General features: G+C 35.4%; 2 protein-coding genes across 3 annotated transcripts in view; both read right to left on the bottom strand.

The window, feature by feature from the left end:
- The window catches only part of LOC124536325 (tRNA dimethylallyltransferase), a 266642-nt gene extending 262946 nt beyond the window's left edge, over nt 1-3696 (bottom strand). Inside the window, exon 1 of the mRNA XM_047112849.1 lies at nt 3490-3696. Within this exon, the coding sequence (XP_046968805.1) occupies nt 3490-3627 (138 nt within the window). The 5' untranslated portion in view covers nt 3628-3696. The remainder of the gene's footprint in view (nt 1-3489) is intronic.
- A 646-nt stretch (nt 3697-4342) lies between these two features.
- Nucleotides 4343-18347, bottom strand: LOC124536025 (myc proto-oncogene protein). 2 transcript variants are annotated; one of them, XM_047112406.1, is made up of 3 exons: nt 18048-18347; nt 15807-16455; nt 4343-7909 (listed from the first exon to the last, which is right to left on the bottom strand). In XM_047112406.1, the coding sequence occupies exons 2-3, from the start codon at nt 16345-16347 to the stop codon at nt 7365-7367; spliced, it is 1086 nt and encodes a 361-aa protein (XP_046968362.1). In that variant the 5' UTR covers nt 16348-16455; nt 18048-18347; the 3' UTR covers nt 4343-7364. The 2 variants fall into 2 exon arrangements, with proteins under 2 accessions (XP_046968362.1, XP_046968363.1); XM_047112407.1 differs by lacking the exon at nt 18048-18347 and adding an exon at nt 16545-16737.
- Nucleotides 18348-22546: the final 4199 nt, after the last annotated feature.

Here is a 22546-nt window from a genome sequence, read left to right as displayed (position 1 = left end):
ATATACCTAAACAAAGAGTTCATTTATAATTTAAATAAATTATAGTTTTTATATTTTGATATTTTACTTAATATATTTAGATTTTTGTTTTATTTGCATTTTCACTAATACTTTTCTTATAGTCGTAAGTAAAAGTAAAACAAAGTCTCTTTTTCCGCCCTCTGTGCACTTAGATCTTATAGACTACACAACGAATTGCAATGCGGTTTTTATCAATAAATAACTCAAGACGGCTTAAAGATATGTATGTAATATAATACATGGAAAATATAGCAAGAAATAAAGAAATTTCGAGAATATTTACTTTCCTAGAAATAAAAGAAAACAAATTATCTTTTCAGTTTGTTATCCAATCTAAATGTTGCATATAGACCCTTATTGTGCCCGTGTGAAGCCGGATCGGGTAGATAGCATTTATTTAAATACAACGCCTTCCATATTTGTTTTTTTTTACAATAATTCAAACAATAGGTAATTCAAATCAAACTGACATAACATTAAATAAAAAAACTACATAATATAGATTTAATAAAACAAACACATAACTTAATTTACTTTAATTTAATATATTAATTTATCTCGTTAATCGCGACCAGTCCGAACAGAAATAAAAAGTAATCGGCGAATAAATGTAAATGTTACAGCCGAAAAGATATTGGCTTAATGGCGGGACATTTGTTTTTCGGATAAAAAAAAAAATAAATGCAAGAGCGCAGGTACGGAATAAAAGTGAAAATCGTAAAAATGAGACTTAATGACCTCTACAGAAGCAAATGCGGCGAGGGGAAGAAAATGTGCTCCTTACAAAGTATAAGAATATAATTTGTTAAGCAAAACAAACTGCTTTTTTTTTTTACTACCTACAAGATTCTGCACCTTAAACATTGGCGTATTATTTAGTTGTTGCGTAACATGGCAACATTTTGCATTTTTTTTTTCACGAAACATAACATCGGATGTTTATTATATAAATTGTATCAGTAGCCCAAAGGTCACTCGATATTATTTTTAAGTCAAGTAGTGTGACGACAAACAGAATTACACACATACATCAAGATGAATTCTTAAAGAGATTCAAAACATTTTCCCAAATGATGTAAGATACAAACATCGCTTGTCTTCAACCGATTTATTTCGGCTCAGCGTATATATCCATTCATCTTCTCCTCAAACTGTTTGATGTGCAAGTCAAAAAGTCGAACAATTTTTCTGCCTTGCTTTTAGATTCATACACATTCATAAAAATGAGTGTGTCAGAATCTTAACTCATTTGTTCTCTATGTACCTCAGATTGGAAGTAGCCCAGTAGTTTCCCAGGCACAAAAGGCAAAATTTTATTGAATATATAAAGACACTTCTAAGTTCTATCTTGTTATATCATTATTCAATACATCGAAACATTTTCATATTAATTATTCTTTTTTATCAATAGTATTGATATGATTGATTGATGAACTGCACCAAAAATAAATTATGATATTAATTAATAACTAAAAATCTTACATAGCTTGTGATTTGACCCAATACTTTATTTATACAAATGATGATATGTGTCAGTCATTTTATTAAAATGAATAACTTTCTGTACTTGTATTTAACTGCTAACAACAGCAATCAAAGCAAACAAAATAAAAATTTTATAATATTAAGAATCACTTTTGGTGCTTAATCTGGCAACATCAATTATTGCCAGTTATAAAAAATGTTTTTATAATTAATGTAAATATTTGTTAAATGTATAGCAATATAAACTAAAATAACAACCTAAGTTTCAAGTGCAATGCACACTTAAACACCTCTTGAGGTATTACAAAACTTATGCAATATTGAAATTCATAGAGCATTTTTTAATTATAAAACATCAACAAATACAACCAATGCTTTTAATATGTCACATAAAAAACTTTTTTGTAATTTAATTGTGAAATAAAAGAAGTCACAACAAAAACAATATGTACTAACCACTAAGTAAAATATCATTGTGCAATACAATCTGTTTACACAATATACTGCACAACATTGCACAATTGTAGTCAATATCTAAAATCATTATAAACCTTTGTAAATACCTTCATATTTATATCAATAAACCTAAAAAAAGAAAATTTAGTGTAAATTTTACCTATCGCATGTTTTGGTACATCATAATGTTTATATACCAATCATATTTCAATGAAAGTGTATAGCAGTATGTATATTTATTTTCATAAACAAGAATGGAAAAATTCATATTTGTTATAATTTATAAGCAAATTAAGTTATAATAAATTTGTTGCAAAGTGTGTTTCTCTTTGTTACAGGAAATTGTGCAAGCCCGTGTAATTGGTACCCAGTTATCACTTATTCAATGTCGGATAATTTAATTTGTTGTGTAATAAAGAAATACCGGTAAAAGAAATTTACCATCTCATTTACTATGTTTGCCGAACATTAATGGTTAACAAATGGTTTATATTTCTTTCAGGGCAAGTCTTGCATGTAGCGAGTGTGATTTACTACTTGAAGAATTTCCTCTGGAAATAAAGATAAAATGTACTCTTATGTAGATTTGTCTGATTGAGATAGGTAGCTTCGGTATATGTTCTTGTGTAATAATATCTGACAAACTTAACCCTTGTAAATACAATATATATAGTACAGTAATAGTTCAAATATGTTAAACAATTAAGTTTTAAGTCCGCTTCATACTCAATGCTACTGCTTATAAACAGGGGGAAGGATTGTACTAACAAATATACCCTATAATCTTCACTCGCATTAACAATAAAAGTCATTCAAGCCCAAGTAAATTTATGCTTATAATATATTTTATCATCATAATCTTATGAGAATCCGATATCAAGCCCTAATTATTTAAATGTGTCATAACAACATCACTCTGTGTCGTACTAATATTTCATAAAGAATGGAACCATTTGTTATATCATAAAATTAATGTATTTTTAATCGGGTAGATATATTTTATATTTAAGGTAGAATTTCTCATGATATAAGGTTTCAACGTTTGATCATTTATACGTAAATGTTAAATGGGCTCTACATGTCCCACGGTTGGGCTAAGCCATCCGCCTCAGTTTAAAGAGAAGGTTTTATGTAAGGTATAATAGTGAAAAGTTTCAATAGGATTACTTTGTGTACATTTTATATTATTATAGCATTTTTGTATATATATCTTAATATATAAAAATAATATCTTTATTTTTATTTTGTTGGCCAGCATAAGCTTTAGCTTCCTTACATTATAGAATTGTTTACATATTTACTTCACTTTGAAAAATTTACAGAAAAACGACCAACAGGTGATTTTAAGAGGTTATGTTTTTGTTGTACTTCATTTTAAGCACAAGAAGAGATATATTTATACGTAGCGGTAAATTATGGATATAAGTAATCAGAAAGTATTATTTTATCGATCACTTATGCAGTTTAAACACATATCAACTTAGATTCTTCAAGTAAACAAATGTTTTGAGGTTAGGAAACACTTACTTGCATTGAATCGGCACTTATGATTTCTGTTCCAAATCTTTGAGCTAATTCCACACCTAACTTAGTTTTTCCCGTTCCTGTAGCTCCTAATATTACAACCATAGGGATTTTTGACGAAATCACAGACCTTAGGGCCATCACAACAACACTTGCACGCACTTCACTCACTAACTAACTTCACGTTTATTTTGACAGCTCCGCTCATATGGCGATACGTTCCATTTTTAGAAAAGGTCGTTCGTCATACAGCCAAGTGCTTATCATAGTATTTCACGTGAACTTCCATGTGTCACGTGTAAGTGTTTGTTTTGATAGTTAATAAACACGTCAAGTGAATGTTGTTTAGATAATATACAAAACAATATACTTTCTCTATTTCTAGATATAGTGATATCGGTACTTAAATGAAATCCTGAATATAATTGAATCTTATCTTAATGATAATGAACCTTTGTAGTAAAATGTACCTTGGATGTAAATAATTTAATTCAGTATATCTAAAATGATAAACTAGAGGAAAATTTTAAGTATCGTTAATTCAAATAAGAAGCCAATTTGTTATTTTTATTTGAAATAAAATACGAATATCAATTAATTAGGTAAGCTAAAGAATATGTAAAACATTAATTATCAATTTAAAGATATTTTTATAGAACTTAGAATTTTTGTAATAATTAAAGAGGTTGCTTTAGATACTGTGTGAATTAAATATGATAAGTTCTAGTATAATGTACTGATTTCTGTTTGTTTTATTCTTTGCTTATAAAAATCCTGTTTAAAAAATACCAATAATTCTGTAGGTCAAACTTATAATTAAAAGGGAAAGATTTAAATAAAAATCATAATATTTTTTTTTTCAGTCGAACTAAGCAGAGTTTAAGAAACAGTACCCCAACAGTACCACCCAGGTACAAAAAAATCACAGAATCTGAACGTCAATTTAACCATCCCCCCGAATATACCAAAAAAGTATAAAAATCACAATCTAATAGCCAACTGTTTCTGAGCTCTACACATTCCGACTTATCATTTATTTCCATATTTAATGATTATCTTAAGGTTTTGATACACATAATTAAGGAACAAAAACCAAAAAACTTTTCTCCTCATAATAATAGTATCCAAAAAAAACTCAGACGTGGTAAGTACAAATGTGTTTTTGTAATTTTAAACGCCGCTTCAAAGATTGCAAAGTGCAACATTAATGTTAGGCGGAATCTATTTTGCATCCTGCATTCTCTGTAGCGGCGTACAAGCAACCGTCGCCTGCGAACCGCGGGTTGTCAATGTCACCGCTTCCCGACATTTTAAACAAAAGAAAACCAATCGGTTTATAAAATCTCTAAATCTCTCGACTGGTCCCAATCCGCAGGCGACGATTAGATGTTCCACCTTACATAAGGATACTATACAAAGAAAAAGTAATAAAAATTAAACTATAACATGACTTAATCATCCCAACCTTATTTATAAAATATACAAAACCAAAGTTGCTATGTATTTTTTTTTCTATTCATATTTTCCATTTGGCAGTGGTGGAAATGTGCCTTGTCACAAATAATGTGCATTGCATTCGCTTTAATTATCTCGATCTGTCCTACCAAATATAAAGCTGTCATTTCTTACTATTATTATACCATTAACTTACTGACTTTTCCTTATGTAAACGTTATTTTCCATTAAACACCGTATGAAACCAATGTTACTTTAAAATAACTAAATCATTATTATCTTTATTATTTATGTCAAGATTAACAAAAAAAAAAATTAAATGCAGGTACAACATTCGAGAATTCGTAACTCTCCAGTTATGAAAAAATTAAACAATTACTAGAAAAAAAAACTTGTTTATAAAAAAAAAAAAAGATGACATACATCTATGATCTAGTTCCTATTATGTACATTATACGCCTAGTGGAAGATAAACTGCGAATCTTTAACACGATAAATATAAACCTCCTCGTGTACCACTACTTTACTTATAAGAACAACACTATATCCCTACAATAATATTTCTCACAAAAAAATATTTCTTGCAACTAATTCGAGTATAAACCTAATATTATCTATATATGTATATGTACACAGCAAGGCACATTCCGCACACAATTAAAGCCTTCAAACGTACAATTCTGCTGACCATGTGCATGATAAAACATCAACCTTTGAAAAGCCTGACCAGAAAAAAAACGGCGTCCATTATATATTTATAATCTATGCCAAATCCAGTCCGGCTTAAAATTAATATTTCCAGCCAGGCTTTCGCTTTCAACTTTATCATAACTATCGCGAGTACATCACTAACTTACTGCAATAAAATATAATATACGTAATAATAAAGAAAATGCAAATTTTCTATTAGTAGGTACTATGAGGAACTATTTCGTGGTTATTTTTATGTTAAAGCCCAATACGGGCGAACTGTAATCGTAGGTCATGATGTTATTATCAAAATACACAGTCTATTTTTAATGAACGGACATTTGTCACTGAGATTATTATTTTCACTGAATCAAAGTTAGTAACTTAACTAAGTTTTAAAAAAAATCCATTCTATTATTGCGTCCATATTACTATCCATATGGATAAAATAAAATCTGTATACACTAAAGCAAAGTAATAATTATGATACATATACAATAGTCAATAATGAAAGTGCAAATTTATTCACCTTTTAACGCGCATACTAATTATTTTCGATTGTCCATTTGTTTGCTGTTTTTGTCTGTGGCATCACTATGAAAAAAGGCGCGAAAACAATTAGACGCACGCCATTTTATTATATATTCATTCATACAATAATATAAACAATTGTGTGTATAACAAATGTGTTATGAAATGCATTTTATAAAGGTGCAATATTAACGAATAAGAATTAGCTCGAAAATGGTCCAAGTTGTCGAAAATTTCACAAAGATGTTTTATTTTACAGTGATTCTGAGTTAATTGCGCGACGTATATTAAAAAAAAAAAACATTAAAAGTGTTAAAATTTACAAAATAACAAAAACACTACAAAAAACCGTAAGCGAACTATTCTAAGTGTACACTTATAATAATATCAAGTTAAAACAATATTGATATCACTACCCTGCTCTCGCGAATTTTAACGGCGAGACGCGGGATAAAAAGAAAATCCTACGAACCGGGCCGAAAACATATATAGTGGCCAGCGCCTCTAGAACTTTCCGTAAAGCCAACAACAACCTTCTGCCAGCCTAACTAATAAATTCAAGACTATCGTCACTCTACCAATCTTATTTACAGTTTCACGAAGTGCGATCCAAACGCACCGCTATTAGTGCACGGCCTATCGTTACTTACTCAAGAGAGGGTTCAGTAAAAAACACTAATCACTGTCGAAACATAAAATATTGATGACATTTTGATCAACATGATTGTCTGTCTGCAGTATGTCAACGATAAATTACTTTTAGTGAATTAAAAAACGTTTCAAGAGGTAAAACCAGTCTACTAGTTCACAAAGCAGTCTGTAACTATTTAAGAAATTTACTGAAGACGTTGGATTTATAGAAAGCAGCTTTATGGCTCACTTTGGCACTGCAAAACGTCGTTTGAGCAAAACAAACCCGCGGTTATCGTGCCACGACTACATTAACGCGCATCCTCACAGAAGCAGAGTAAGCCGTAAAAGCTGATAATATACAACTACAATACGACTTCGTTGCGAAGAGATCGATTGCAATCAACGGCCACGACGATGACATCAGGACACTCGCCGCGGCGCCTATTGTACAAATCCTAACGTACGCGTACGTTTCCATGACTTAATAGAAAGTTACCAGTCCATAAGAGTCGCGAGGAGAAGACCGGGCCTCTCAAACGAAACGGTCACCAGTGTTTCACACACGACGCTCAGTACGGGCGATAACGCGACGCTAACATCGTCCGCAGTTTTTTCAATTTGGCTACCAATTTGTTCTGCTGCTTTTTAAGGTACTCCCTCTCTAGCTCCTCGTCTCGTAGTTTGCGGCAGAGGGAAGCGGCTTCGCGCAGAATCACCACTTTCGGCGCTCGCTCCTTGTCTCTAGTGGCAGGGATTTGCTTCTTTAGTTCATCGAAGAGGTTTTTGAGACCGATGCGTCTTAAGCGTTCCATGTCGTTATGGATCGAACGGCGCTCGATTTCAGGGGATTCTGCTTCCGAATCCGTGTCGGTGTTAGAGCGACCTCTTCTGCCGGGACCTCTCCGCCGGCGGGGCACCGAGGCCGATGGCATTGTCGTTGGTGGTATTAGACGTTTTCTAGCGGGCGGTCTCGTCATAACGTTCTCAACGGTACACTGTATATGATGCCGTTCCTGTACGGAAGGCACTCGTGGCAAAGAGTCCACGCGCAATTGCGATGTTGAAGCCAGTGGTTGTTGTGAAGTCCCAAGTGACACCACATCGATTTCCTCCTCTGCAACAATAGAGAATGTGTTTAGAAAAAATGTACATTTACAAGGAATTTGTCCTTCTGACTCGTTATTCTTAAAACTATTAAAAATTATCACCTAATGAATTGTCGTTAACTTTATCATGAAAATATCTAGAAATATACCTTATTTTTATTGTTTTATAAATAAAACCCGCATTAACCGTTACATATCTCGCATACTTTCATTCATAGTGCGTTCATTACGTTCGCATCACCATAAAAGGCGGGCGATTGTCATAGCGGCGCCTATATAGATATACGAGTGCGGGACTAGATGTAGCCGAGGCGGGATGCGATTGCAGTAGTCAGGTGGCTGGGGGGCTGTAGGTGTGGGGAAGGGGGGAGGGCGTCGACCCCGTCGTACTACCGCAGCGTCTGTCGACATCGATCCAGACGCCTGACGTCACGCCTATTCGCGCCAAAACTAGAGCGCGTGCGCGGTTTCTGCCGCAGCGTCCACACTCAATGGACGTTCGGATATCAACCGGTGGACACGCTTTCCGGTATCAATTCAGCCGTATTGTATTAGTGTCCACTGAATCTTTTTATTTACACCGAATAAACATCTCATAAAAAATGATACGACGTAAAATGTAAAAATAATGAACTACTCTTGAAAGTTTAGGATTACATCAGATTATAAAATTAAATGTATGTGGCAGACGTACGGAGTTGGTGGCGTCAATGGTAACTGCCTCAACACGGGCGCCTCCCTAATATTATATACCTGCTTTTTCTAGAGCAAAAGCCACAGGGCTAAAACTCCCAAATGTACAGGATAATTACCGTTTTGAATATAGATTAAATAAATAACTGTTAAGGTGTAATTCTATGCCAACGGAAACTCGGCCTGAATTCCATAGTTTTGCAATGATCGCATTGCTGCGAAAATGCTGTCGAGGGCGGCATAAAGGCGACATTGTATTTCTATGAATGAGTGAGGTAAGTAGTAAGTGGGTAAAGGCATCGTGTTCGACTACGGATGTAGTAGAGCAGTCATTCGGCCGTGTCGTATTTACTCCACGCTGCAAGTTTCGCGGAAATCGTCGTATGCAACCGCACTATCCGGTTACACTAACAAATAATTATGTCAGCGGCTCATTGTGATTAAAGTCGCCCGACTCGGCTCCGCTAGCTAGGAGTCGTTAAACACTGGCCGAGAATTTCTGATTACATCCTAACTACTGAAATAGAAACAAGTTACGTGGGCAGCTGTTCGATTACAAAACGGCGCACGATTCAGGGACGCACGTTTAATTTGCAAATACGCAGTAGGAAAAAACGCATAATCGACCAAAGTGACGATAAATTTACACACCAACGCGATCTTTTTATTTGATTTCCGCATAGTTACGCGTGTGCTTATCGCGGTGGCGCGTCGATCTAATTCTGTCCCGCGTTGGCGCCTGTCGTCAAACACGGCTCACATGACGTCTAAATGTAGGCGTGGAGGATCCATTGTGTTGGGAGTCGATTTTCTCTTTCTCTGGCGTCGACGCGATTAACGGACGCTCGAGAGTATTTGTTTCAGCTCTGCGTGTAAGTGATACGCCCCGTATTGTGCGCCAGGCTCCGGTCTAGTGCATATCTATTATATCGACATCACTCGAGATACGGCTCTCTGATCTACCGCCGTTCCATTTCTAAACCTTACTACAGATAATCCGCTTTTTATTGTCTGCCGACATCGGAACGTGGTAAAACTGCCAGATTTCGAGACGAGCGTCTTATTACAATCTTTGTATAGTCTGTTTAGACTACACGGGAACATCAAGTTCTAAATTTAAGTTTAGTTACGGTTCGGCCATAAAATCTCGTTGAGGAGCATCGTTTCCCGATAGCATCTTATAATGCTAAAAGATAAGCAAAAATAAACATGATATCGAATCAGTTGAATTGCTCCTTTCGTAGTCGGCTCCCCAGCTCGAGATGTGATTAGTCACAATTTCTATGTACCGTCTGTCTTACCGTGAGAAATACAATGAGTCATAGATTCGCAGTTAACCGCATACCGTTTGCAACGAGACACCGTAGACATAATTAGTCGCAATAGTTCTAAACTCAATTGAACAATTAATGAGATGTTATCAACAGTTCCCCGAACAAAAGATGTGCTCGGCGTCAATACAACTTCCTTAATTACGTAACACTTAACGAAACCAAATGTTTGCAAACAATGTTATTCCAATTACATTCGCGACGAAAAGTTCGTTCAAGTTTCATTTCGCGTCGTAGAGCATAGAGCTTGCAATAGTCGAGTATAAAATTTAAATTAAATATGCCGTTGCTTCTATCATTATCTGCATAGTCTATGAGTCATTTGTAAAGAGGATCAATCTGATCGTTTCTAAAACAATTTATGCTATACCGTAAGTTATATCCGTGTAGGACGTCTTGAGAGAAAGTTAGCGATCTTTAGAAGATTGTTTAATTAAGCGAGCAAGGCGATTGGCATTAGTCGCCATTTCGCCAGCATTTAATGGGCAAAATCTCCCCTAACAACTTGGGAAATACCATTATAAGTTTAAAATTATAACAAGTTGCACCAAAGATTTAGGAGGGGCTTCGATGTGATGAAATCTTTCCGTTTTAATTTGGATTGTTTGAATATGTTCGTTGTTTAAGTGTTAGGAAGGGTTGGGTTTAGTCTCGATAGTGGCCGTGCTATCCAGAATGGAACGCAATACAATGATGTCGTCAGGTGTGACCTGTTAAAACGGAGGCCACACGCTCCGCTGGCCACGATCCGAGGCCAAGTTCACTGGCATTTGAGAGCGATAATTAAAAATTATCGTGACGCGCTCGCGGCTCACGCCATCTTATACAGGCTGTTTGATAAAGCCGCCGTATTTTGAAAAAAAAAATTAAAAAAACTTATTTGAGAGTTGCATCGAGACGGCTTAATGGACTAACGCTGCAAACGGTTACGAGGAAATGACGGAGCATTTTTAAAACTACAACAAATCTTTCAAGCTGGGTATATGGCTTTGATTATCGTTTGACAACACGACGACCATTAAATGTATTTTGTAACGATTGCGTTAGAATTTCTTACGACTGATAAGAAAGTTATGATAAAAGGCGAAACATCTGTCCTTGAAATTTTATAACTTTGCATTCAAATGATAACTCACGTTACTTATAATTTAATAACCACCTGTAGGTGTATCAGATAGGATGTAGCCGATGCTAATTAGAATAAGAGAGGCCGTGCCAGTTCCTAAGCCGTTGTTTAATAATTATTATAGGAAACGTGCCCAATTATCTTTTTTCATTCAAGCGGAAACGTCTTATTTTTAATTAAAAGATAAGATAAAATTATAGCTTCGTCGGTGTCGAGAGACCTAAACGCTCGCTCACACCCGCGCTAGTTTAGCATAGCGGACAGTCCGCCCATATACGTATGCGGAGGAACTTTTAAACCGGCGGCCTACATGCGCCCGTATAGGTATTTCTGGCCATATTACGCAACTAAGAAAAGTCGGTCATCTCTGTTGTGGTAACTACTTGAGACTGGGTGCCTGCTATAATAGGCGCTGGTAATTTATGGCGAATCGATTGGTTTAATGCGGCCTTGACGAGGTTCGTGCGGAAGTTCACGGACGCGCGTGTGCGTAAAAACTTCTGTTTCGATGGGCCGATCCACAATTTATAAAGTCCGATAATGAATTCAAGGGACTTTATAAACGGCGAATACAATAATATAAATTATTCTTTTGTGGCAAAATTTTAAATTCGATATCGTATTTTACAAAGGACAAATTAATTAAAACAAATCTTTTGAAATAAATGTAAAACAATAGTTTATGCACATAAATTGGCCAAAAGCGTTAATGACGAAAATCGCATGCATAATTGGCTAAAATTATTTGTTACCAAGTTAAATTAATTATAATACAAAGCCTAGCATTGACCTATCAAAATAAAATGTCACATGGCGTTGTCGAGACACACGACATCTCATCTTGTCGACCGCAGTTATATTTCCGGATTATTATTTTTTTTATGTGTAAAACTGGTTAATCCTGCGTCATTAATAACCATTTTGGTCTATCGAAGACCACACCCATTATCGTTGTCAAATTATGATCAAAATTATCATTATTAATTCAGTGAATAATTTAAAATATTTAACGAAAAAATATTATGCGAAGTTCTTAAATTTGTTTTATTTGCTATTTTTTTTTCTCCTAACAAACGGTGAATTTATTAGAAATATGTTCTATGACGTATCGGTACTGCATTTTTGTGGTATAATTTATTCAAACAAGTTCGTGTAAACGCTTTACGTAGTTACACCGTACTATTTGACGTACTAAAAATGTATTCAAGGAAAATTACCTTAACGTAAATATACATTCAAAATAGCAATAAGCGTCTTAAGTTTCTTAAACAAACGCTAAAGGTGTTAAAGGTTGTAACGTCGTATCAATCAATGAGTCGCGAAGGACGCGACTAATTTATGCCGCGATGGAAAATTAACGAATGCGATAAAATGTAATATTTTATTATTCCTAAAAACTCAAAACGGCGAGATCAAGGTGAATACTTTTATTATCTTGTTGCCGTGTCGAGTATCATGCCTCAGTTGTATATTTAAGACGTTTTTCTTGATAAGACAATACAAATTTATGTTAGTGTGACACGCTGTAATATTGTTATCGTCATTGATAGTTGATTCACGAAGGCCACGCAGAGGCCAATAAGGCATCGTCACTATTGACACAACCGTCCGTGGATTCTACATTGTATAAATCGATTCCGAACGCTTCAACATATATATTTCGATTGCTCACTCGATATATCGATTTTATGGTTAATTCGAACGCCGGTCATACTCAACGAACGAGTAACAGGAATTTCTATCTACAATCGCATATTGACCTAGTATTTCAAACATCTCGAACGCGAATCGACTTATCTACAGGCTGATAGGTTTCAAATATCTCAGTCGTACGATAAATACAAGGTCACTTCCACTATAATACCTCGTAGGTATATACGTTTAACATATAAAATTAATATAACAGGCGAGGCGTGGTGAATACACTTATCAGAGCTTGGCGACAATAAAGAAGCAAATTAAAGTTTTTTTCGTGATAAAGCAGTAAAATATAACGACGCCGAGGAATTTGTCACAGAGCCTATATATATGTTCGTATCTAGATCGGGCTTACATAATGAGAATGTGGCTGCAAGGCGGTGTAAGTATTGCGAGATTATGCGATTCGTATGTGTTGCAGATCTGAATGTGACACACATGGGCCCTACGAATGTGACAGGCGGTTAGTAACAGAGTTAAGGCTAGGTTAGGCACTAAGTAATACAATATGTAGGTCGCAGCTTGAAATACCTAATGTAACCGTTCAAATTGCTTTAACTACGCGCCCGAGGCCATTTATTACGGTTAGCGAGTTGATAAAATGTAAAATCCTATATTGAATAAGATCGATAAATACTCAGGGACCCAATAAGCATATCAGATTAAAAAATTAACTCCATTCAACCGTTACGAGCAATTAGCCTTTTCATTTAGAACCATGTTTGAACAAGCCCTTATCTAAATAAAACACTCGCTAGTTTGTTTTTACATACTCATGCGAAGTTGAATTGCAACAGACGTGAAAAAATGTTATGTCAGATTGAATATGATCAGCTGGGAAATAGCCGTTACAAAAAATGGGCGGTTTAATTCAATATTGCAATTGGAATGCTTGCGGCCCGCCGCTGATTGATACTGTTTGGGGCAGAACCGGATCTCACGGCCTGAATAACCTTAAAGAAACTGACAATATCCATAAGTCGCCCCACTTAAATCACCTACTTAACGGGAACGAGAATTTAAATGTCATAAATCATGTTTGCGAACGCGCAATCTATCAAGATAATATGCGGGTCAAAAGCACCTAGCGCTTATCAGTCCAGAGTCTATTAGGTTACCCGCGTTTATAATAACAGCGCCACCGCCGCGCTGCAAAACTTTTACAGGAACTTTACGATTTTAAATAAAACAAAACGTTCAATTCTCAAAGAATCGTCGACGCTGCGATGTTCAACGTTTGTTAATAAAGATGATTTATTATCAAGCGCCCGGCGATTAACAGTAGGTAAATAAAGCGCTGTAAAATCAGACCGATAAAAATGTACACGTATTTACAGAACATAGGTACTACGGCGGAAAAATGTGATAACTTCGACGATACTCGCAGCGGTTACGCGCGATAATACAGCGCGTGCGTCGTAAAATTTCCCGCGCTCGCCAGACAGTGCTGTGGCGATGGCGTTCCGGTTTTAATCGATATTCGTAAAGAATTGTAATTATGAACTTTAATGGATGTTTCCGAGATATAGCCGTCTATCAAATTGTCATCCGGCCGGACTAGACATGGCAGTACCGCGTCTCAAACCGGTCCGGCGAGCCGCGAGCTTCACTTCAATGAGATTCCATTTCATTCCGTTGCATTCTTATACGAATAACGGATCGGACGAGCTGAGACTCGCCGAGAATGCAAACCTCGATTTATTTATAAGATGCAATTAGGTATTCGATTGCCTAGTTTAGAGAATATTATATACGTATAAAAGAGCACTGATGAAGTTATGAGCGATTTGCGAACATAAATCCACAGCGACCTTACGCGAGCTATCAGCTATGGAGCCAGCGCACAAACGATTAAGACACAATGTAGTTGTAATGTTGCATGCAATGTCCGCGACACATTCGCCTAAGGTCGTAAGTACTTAAAATGAAACGCAAATTAAAAGGAGCGTTACGGTATCACGCTTTCCATTATGTTTCATGACTTTCAGATTTTTTTAATGAAATTAAGAGAATATTTTCTAACAAGACATTCTCCTATACAGCGACGCGTTCGGATTTAACTATTTCAATGCACCCATTCAAGCGTGACCGAACTGTTCCTGAGATAAATCTATACTTTCCAAAGGCAGGTTTTAGTAACGCTAGCGATTCAATCAATCACTAGAACGTTATATATTTTAAAACTCGAATCGAAATTCAAACGATAGATATGAACTTTTGGTAACACGCTCATCATTTTTATTGGTCGTCCAGACTGCGAGGATGTTAACCTTAACCCGAGGATCGGGATGCGTCAATGTCGGGACGTCCCGGTCGACGTTCCTGCGACCTCTGTAGTCCCGGGAAAAGGACGGGAGCTGAAGTCGGCATTAAAACCAATTAAACAAGTCAATCTCAGGATAAGACGGTCGGGATATTAAGGAAGGTTGAGACGTTCAAGGTCGAAGGCGAAGGTTCCGGAAGCGGGTGCGTCTAGACGGTGGGACGGGGGGTGGGGAAGGGGCCGCGGTCGATACGCAGTTTCCCGCGCTCTTGTCGCGACGCCTGCGTCCTGAGACTCGCGACCCGCTCCCATCTTGGCGTATTCTTCAATCCCCAATTACTAGTTAGTACAACTTTCGTAGGGTTTGCTAGTAAATAACAGCCTTGCGCTTTGAAATCTTACAAGTTATTTCTTGCGACCATCGACCATCGTGTTTTTTGATGAGTATGTCAAAACATGATTATACATTATTATTAATTAAAAAATCGAGTTGAATAACTTATGAGTTATATTTTAGACTTTGTAACGCGGTAACACCGCGGTGTCAATAGATAGTGCGATTTTCGATAAGTCAACGCGTCCCTGAAATGTCCGCTACATTTAAATTTTAAATCCGACCAACATCGTTCTGACATATTAAAGCGACCGACATAAATTTTATAACATGATTTCGGTGTCACGATCGTATTTTATCGATTCTATTTGATTACATCAGCGTAAATTAACAATTATGATAAAAATCTACGATTCCTCCTAACATTGAGATAAATAAACAGTTGGAAAAAAGTACATACCTGATTCGCACGAGTCAGAAGGTGTTTGAACTCCAAGGCAGTCGAAGTGCTGACGAGCGAGGGTGTACGAGTGGTCCGCCGCGACGGCCGCAGAGTCCCGCAGCAGCCGGAGAGCGGTGCCGGCTACGTCCACAGCGTGCCGGAACTGCGGGTGCTCGTCACCGTCCAGGGAGGGCGGCGTCTCCGGCCGGGGTGGCGAAGTGTCCCGTCGCAGCAGACTCTGACCGGGCGTCGCCGTTATCAAATCAGACGGCACGAACGTGTTGCTTGGATGCACCGAGTCTATACATGAGCCAGCCCACATGCAATCGTGGTGCACGATGTTGTCTTTATGCTCCTCGGGAGTCTCGGTAATCCTCCAATCCACGTCGCTGTCTTGCAAGATGTTGGTCAAGTTCGCCGGTGGGACCAAGTCGAATCTTTCAGTTTCGTATTGCACTTGAGTCCAGAACTCCGACGTCTGAGTCAACTCCATTGACTCTTCGTCCAGCGTCTCCCATACGTCGAACTGAAGTATGTGGGCGTCGATTGGCGTCGACATTTTGTATAAATAAAGCCTAACTAGTTTTAAAGCTAAGACGAACTCGTCGATATCACAGTGGCCTCTTATCACAAGGACGATGCGCGCGATGGGTTCCACGCACACCGTCTGCAACAAAAGAGAAATACACTTTAGTACAACACTAGTACACTAGCCTTCACTACACCAGACAACTGTTCTAAAAAAAAAATATTGACCACTTGTTATGACTGTCCTATTGTTCTAAGTCCTTGATGCGTAATTCGTTGTGAATTTGTAAAAAATTCAGATTAAAAAAGAAAATAAACACGAGGGCTGTTGACCCCTGTTATTTACAAACAGGATACACGCTAGCACTACTAGACAGTTAACTATGAACTGGTCTGTTTGAAGCCCGAATGTAGACTGAAGTCTGGATTGGGCCAACAACTGTTTTAAAGGGTACATCGGCCTTGAAGCATATCCCAATTCATACAACAATTAGCTATTGTCCCATGAGCCCTCCTAAGTATTTTTTTTTAATTTTCTACCTGAGGATGAGGGCGTGCTGATATTCCGCGAATTCGACAATGCTAGGTAGAAATTTAAAAAAAAATGGCTTTTGTTTACAAGTGTATAATGGCGCGAAACTGATGTTTACAAATAAAACGAACGCAAGTTGTAGTTTTCCCGCTATTTTGTATTTTCCTTAGTAAATACATAGTACATAATAATTATGTCCATAGTATTATGTATGCCATATATCTTTGCATACGTACCTAACATATGTACATATATATATTTTGTTCAATAACAAACGTATTGTCGTATACGTATAATGTATTTGTACATTAATAACATACAAAAAAAATATACACCATAAGTAAATTTGCGGTGAGTAAATTTAACAGCTAAATAAGAATAAGTTTTGCAAAACATTTTAATAGGTAACTACATTTTGTACGAGTAAAATTGGCATTTTTTTTATAATTTTTTTGGATTTTTTTCATCAGTTAACGTCCTATTTCTACGACTTAAAAATATTAAAACATTTATATGGTTAGTTTCTGTACGACTTAAACTTTTTATTTCGCGATAAAAAAAATCTTTATGTCTAAAAAAAAAACTAACTTTAATATTGTTTTAAATTAGTACATACGAAAGATTGTGAAATAATTAATGTTTAAAAAAAACTAAATATTTTTGAAATTTTACAGTAATTAGTTATTTAAATTTATCAGAACCGTAATTTTTGAAGTTTGGTTCGAAGTCATATGAAATTTAATATATATACGAATATTTCACAATTCAAAATGTATATATGTAAAATGCAAAATTTTTACATGAAATTTTACTCAGGTAACTTTTTTATTTAAGTCTTAATTTGACATACATATATTGTATTTATTTATCAAACATATAATCATCGGCAAACTAAAAAGTACCCACCAATGTATTTAGTAAAAATGACAAATAGTCAGTGATTGTAAAATAATATTTGTTATTGCAAAAAGTATTTACTGCATTGCTTCGATACTAATGTTAGGAATTTGGATGCCGGCATTTCGCAGAAACGTCCACTGAGCGCGGTTCGAAGCCGGCAACGCCCCGCCACTCTTCTACAATGAATAATCTAAGTATCTACCCGTACTTAATTGAACAATCACCGACGAAAACATTCGCATTTAATCAAAATATTTAGCACTAGTACACTCATTATATTATAATTTAGTATCACTCACCAGAAAGTTTGTGCAAAACGCGATCCGACCTCAGCCGGCGAATTACACAATTTTACACAAGATTCTTCAGAATCTTCGACAAAATTTTTTCCGCACGCACTGCGTAACACTCACTGAGAATATGCGGTTGGTTATACAGTGTAAATTAAATACGGTACTTCTTCCGAGACCTCCGATTGAGTTAGTCAAACACTGAAACATTATTCGGGTGCGGGCCGGTTCTAAGGAGAGCCGCGCGTGCTTTTCGTGTGGCGCCGTGAACACGACTAGTTGGCGAGGCGCGAGGTAGCAAGCGAGTAGCGGTCGCCGGTCGGCGGCGCTCGGGCGCTGACGCGGCGTGTGCCCCGCGCCCCTCGCGTCCTCACGCCGCACCGGCTAATTTGATGCCATTCACGAATACTCTGAAAATACGCCGCGTCCTGCATCATATTTTCAATCCACTGTATCCCTGATGAACCTTCTATAGATCTTAACACTAATTTGACAAGATTTTATAGTTATTATAGAGAGAATGAGGCGAGTTGTCCGGCGTCTCGCGGGGAGGAGGGGTGCACGAAGAAGGAAATCAGCGCAGCGGCATTCGACACAGACGTATGGAATATGGATGTGTGTGAAGTTAGTCGTACGGACGCGGTTTCTGTGGGTGGAAAATCGAGCTAGCTAGGTAGGTAGCTTAGCTTCGCTCTTCACTCGGCCGTCGTTCCTCTTCGAGGGAGAGCGTACGTTGCTTTGTTTTTTCACAGCTGCTGATATCGAAGCCAGTCGGTCGACATTCCTAAGTCGGCGGCTTATGGCGCGAAGCAAAAATACCTGAGTGGTTCTGATGAATTGCTAGGGTATTATTTATTAGTGAGCGTCCACGTAAACATTACAATTAGTCGATGGTCAGAGGTATCCTGCATACTCAATGTCTACTTAATTTAAATTTATTATGTAACTATGGCAACATCTTCGAATACCTATAAGTTAGAACTATAAAATTATAATTAAAATTTAAAAACGATAAATTTACATATATACATTTGAATATAGATGTGTAAATATATACCTACAGTTAGTTATTAATTTATTGTAAAGTTATCTTGAATGACGCTAAAATAATTATAAACAGAGATTTTAATCTCTGACACTTAAGTCATATTACTGCAGTTACCACAAATACATTATTTTGAAATTCAATAAATACTTAATTAGGTACTCGTCTAATATTTGCAAGTTTTATTTATTTTCATATTAAATTTTAAATCTATGCGTGCACCCAATCCTACTTGCCCGCCAAAAGAGTCATCGACCCTAAATTCCTGACGTTGCATTCCCGCAGAAACAAAAAAAATACGCTCGTCAACGACGTCAACTTTGCAAAATATATTACGAGTTACGACTAAAGAAACTTTTATTTTGATGTCAATAATAACAATTAACAGCGATCGATTCCAAGTTTACTAAAGATAAAAGCTTCAGTCGTATATCAATCTTTAATTAGCCGAAAATATATCAAGATGGTGTAGGTAGGTTTTATATTATTTTAAGAAGTGTTCAGTGTTAGCATTGGATTATTTTTATACTATTTTTAAGAATAATTAAAAAAACGGAATATTATATTCTTTTTTAAATGTATATGTATTTTTAAAATGTACATAAATTATTTTCCCTTATAAAAATGGAATAATTAAAAAATATTTACACTACATAATTCACACGATCAAAATGTTTACTATTTGAATGACTTGTTTTAACATTTAATTATAGGTTATAGCTTAAAGTCAATCTAATTATTAAAAAAATAAATAAACAAAAAGTAAAAATAAATCTATTTCGAAACATTCAAATTATTCAATGCTTATTTTATCGTTCTGAAATAGACTTGTTTTTATTTACAAAATGTATTTATTGTTATTATCTGTTACTATGCGCGCTTCTCGTACCGAATTGAAGGTATTCTGTTTTATGCGTAGTCTGTGGTTCACAAATATTAGTTTTAATACAGACATATATTCAAAGCATTTTAGGACTACATATCAATGAAAGTTAAATGTTTCTATTAGAATGTCTATATCTATAAAATGGTATTTATACTAGTCCAAATTAAAGTGTCCCGTTATGAGTATTTCATTGCAGAATAACAATTACTTTCTATGATTTGAAGTGACAATATGAATAGATACAGGAAATCAGCTTAGAAAATTATTATTATTTGGCGGTTCCTTTGTAAATGATGGGGCAAGAGGAAACAGACCTTAAGTCAACTTGTGTTGTTGTTTCTTTTCATATGATAAATAAAATAATAACTGAATCTGAATTTAAATGTTCTTGTCATACATAGAAGCAGTCAAGAAAAATATAACATGGAAAGTTTTTTTTTTCTTTTTTTGCGTTGCTTTAATGTTAGAAGTTTTGTTGGTTTAATGAGCTAAACATTTTTGTATCATTCAATTTAATGCAGTACTGAGTGTCCCAAAAAAAAATATGAAAAAAAACATACAATAGATACATTTAAAACGACTAAATCTTATTGAAGGTATCGTGGCATTTTTTTTTTTTAATAAATGCAATGAACGGAATATTTGCGTGCATTTAATTTAGATTTATGACAACTATCCGAACGTGTACACGCCACTGGTTTTAAATGACATACTTAGATTTTTTATCGTGTATAAAATAATATAGTACACAGTGCATGGGATGCATACAACATGCATAATTGACATATTCACTTTAGCATCGATAGCACAGACATATTATTATTTTTTACTAATAAAATACTACTATAGAAAAAATATCGTCGGATTTTTTGTCCAAATAAGAATCAATCAATCGATTGAAAAATATGAGCCGTTATTTATATCACCAAGGCGAAACAAAACTTTGGACCTAAAATGTTATTCTCTAGTGCCTAAAGGTGAATTAGCCATCAAAATCACACTAGGTAATTCAAATGGGATTATAACCACCAAATAAGAAATCTATCGCCAAGTCCGATGCAGCTCTGATTATTGCTCAACTATTCTCTGCTGTTTGGATAGGGAAGTTGTTTTAGAAAAGTATATTCAAGTAATTTACGTTTAGCAAAGCGTGCGGGTAGCAACTCCTATACGACAACTATAGCGAATACTTTAAATCATTCTAAAGCGAATTTTATGAGGAGGCATCAAGGAACCAGTTTTATGTGAACATTAATAATAATAATGGATATATCGAATTTTTTCTCTAATCCAAGTACTTACGTCGCTACAGAACCGTAGAGAAATTAGATCAAGCGCCCCGGTAACCGTAACCCTTTCAGTGAAAGTACCCTTCAATTAATTTTACATTCATTCGACCCTCTTCCCTAACAAAAAATAGATGCAGGAAGTGAAGGACGCTGAAGCAAGCCGAGTTTGACAGACAATATCTTGCCTAGACGAATCTGTCAAGCGATTCGCATCCCTATCGATCACGGAATAAGGAATATGTTGTATGGTAATTAAAAAATGTATTGTTATTTAAATAGGGCCGTGTCCGTTATAATCCGCTCAGCTTATGTTTATCTAGGGTTGACGAAATATGTCACATAAAATTTGACAAATATGTTTTTATTGTGGCGGATCAACTTGACTGCAAATTATTTATATTGGGTCAAAGTTACCTGTCGTAATTCGTCTTTTATTAAGGACGGTCGTAAAACGCGTCAAATATTTTTTATGGCTCATTTAAAAACTCGTCAACGGTAACAAATCATAAAATAGTTATGTTATAACTGATTACCTGTTAGGAAGATTTAATATGGCTTTAGATGTTTTCATCATCGACTAAGTGAAGGTATAATTTATAATACTTAAAAAAAAAAACTTTGAGTATTACGAAATATAAGAAGAATGAAATATCTATTTTTAAATTAAATCCCATTTCATTGTTATAACTTGTATATAATTTTAAGACCAAGCAAATCTAATATTACGCTGACATTGCGCTTGTTACGTTTAGTGTCGATGACCTTACAGCTGTGATATTTTTTGAATATTTGTCGATGTAAGTTATTTACTAAAAAAATAATAATAAATAATATTTTTATCGTACATAACAATAATATATGATTTATATTTTAAAAAGAAAAACATCGATTACATTCGAACCATTGTTTATCTATGGTTTTTGTAATATCAAATATGTCAAATTTTCTGTAAGGTCGTTATTTTTTCCGTGAGGTTTTGTACTTCAGCAGATTATAAAAATAGGTATTACGAATATCATAAATGTTAAGTAAGATGTATGATAGAAATATTTCATGGTAATCATAAACCATAATAAATTGGTATTACTTATGTCCTCAAACACAGGTATTACCATAAAAAAAATCCTACAACTACAAATACGATTATTATTATTAAACAGTTATTGAGCGACCCTAAGTTTATTTTTCACACTTTGACATGTTATTTTAAATTTAGAATTTCGGAACAAACGTTTTTTTTTTAATAAACTGCATTATTCGCGCCCATAACTAGGGGAGCCACTGACTA

Source organism: Vanessa cardui, chromosome 16 (assembly GCF_905220365.1).
Source record: "Vanessa cardui chromosome 16, ilVanCard2.1, whole genome shotgun sequence".
Taxonomy (NCBI): domain Eukaryota; kingdom Metazoa; phylum Arthropoda; class Insecta; order Lepidoptera; family Nymphalidae; genus Vanessa; species Vanessa cardui.
The sequence above is the reverse complement of the archived record's forward strand: the minus strand, read 5'-3'. Positions and strand labels throughout refer to the sequence as shown.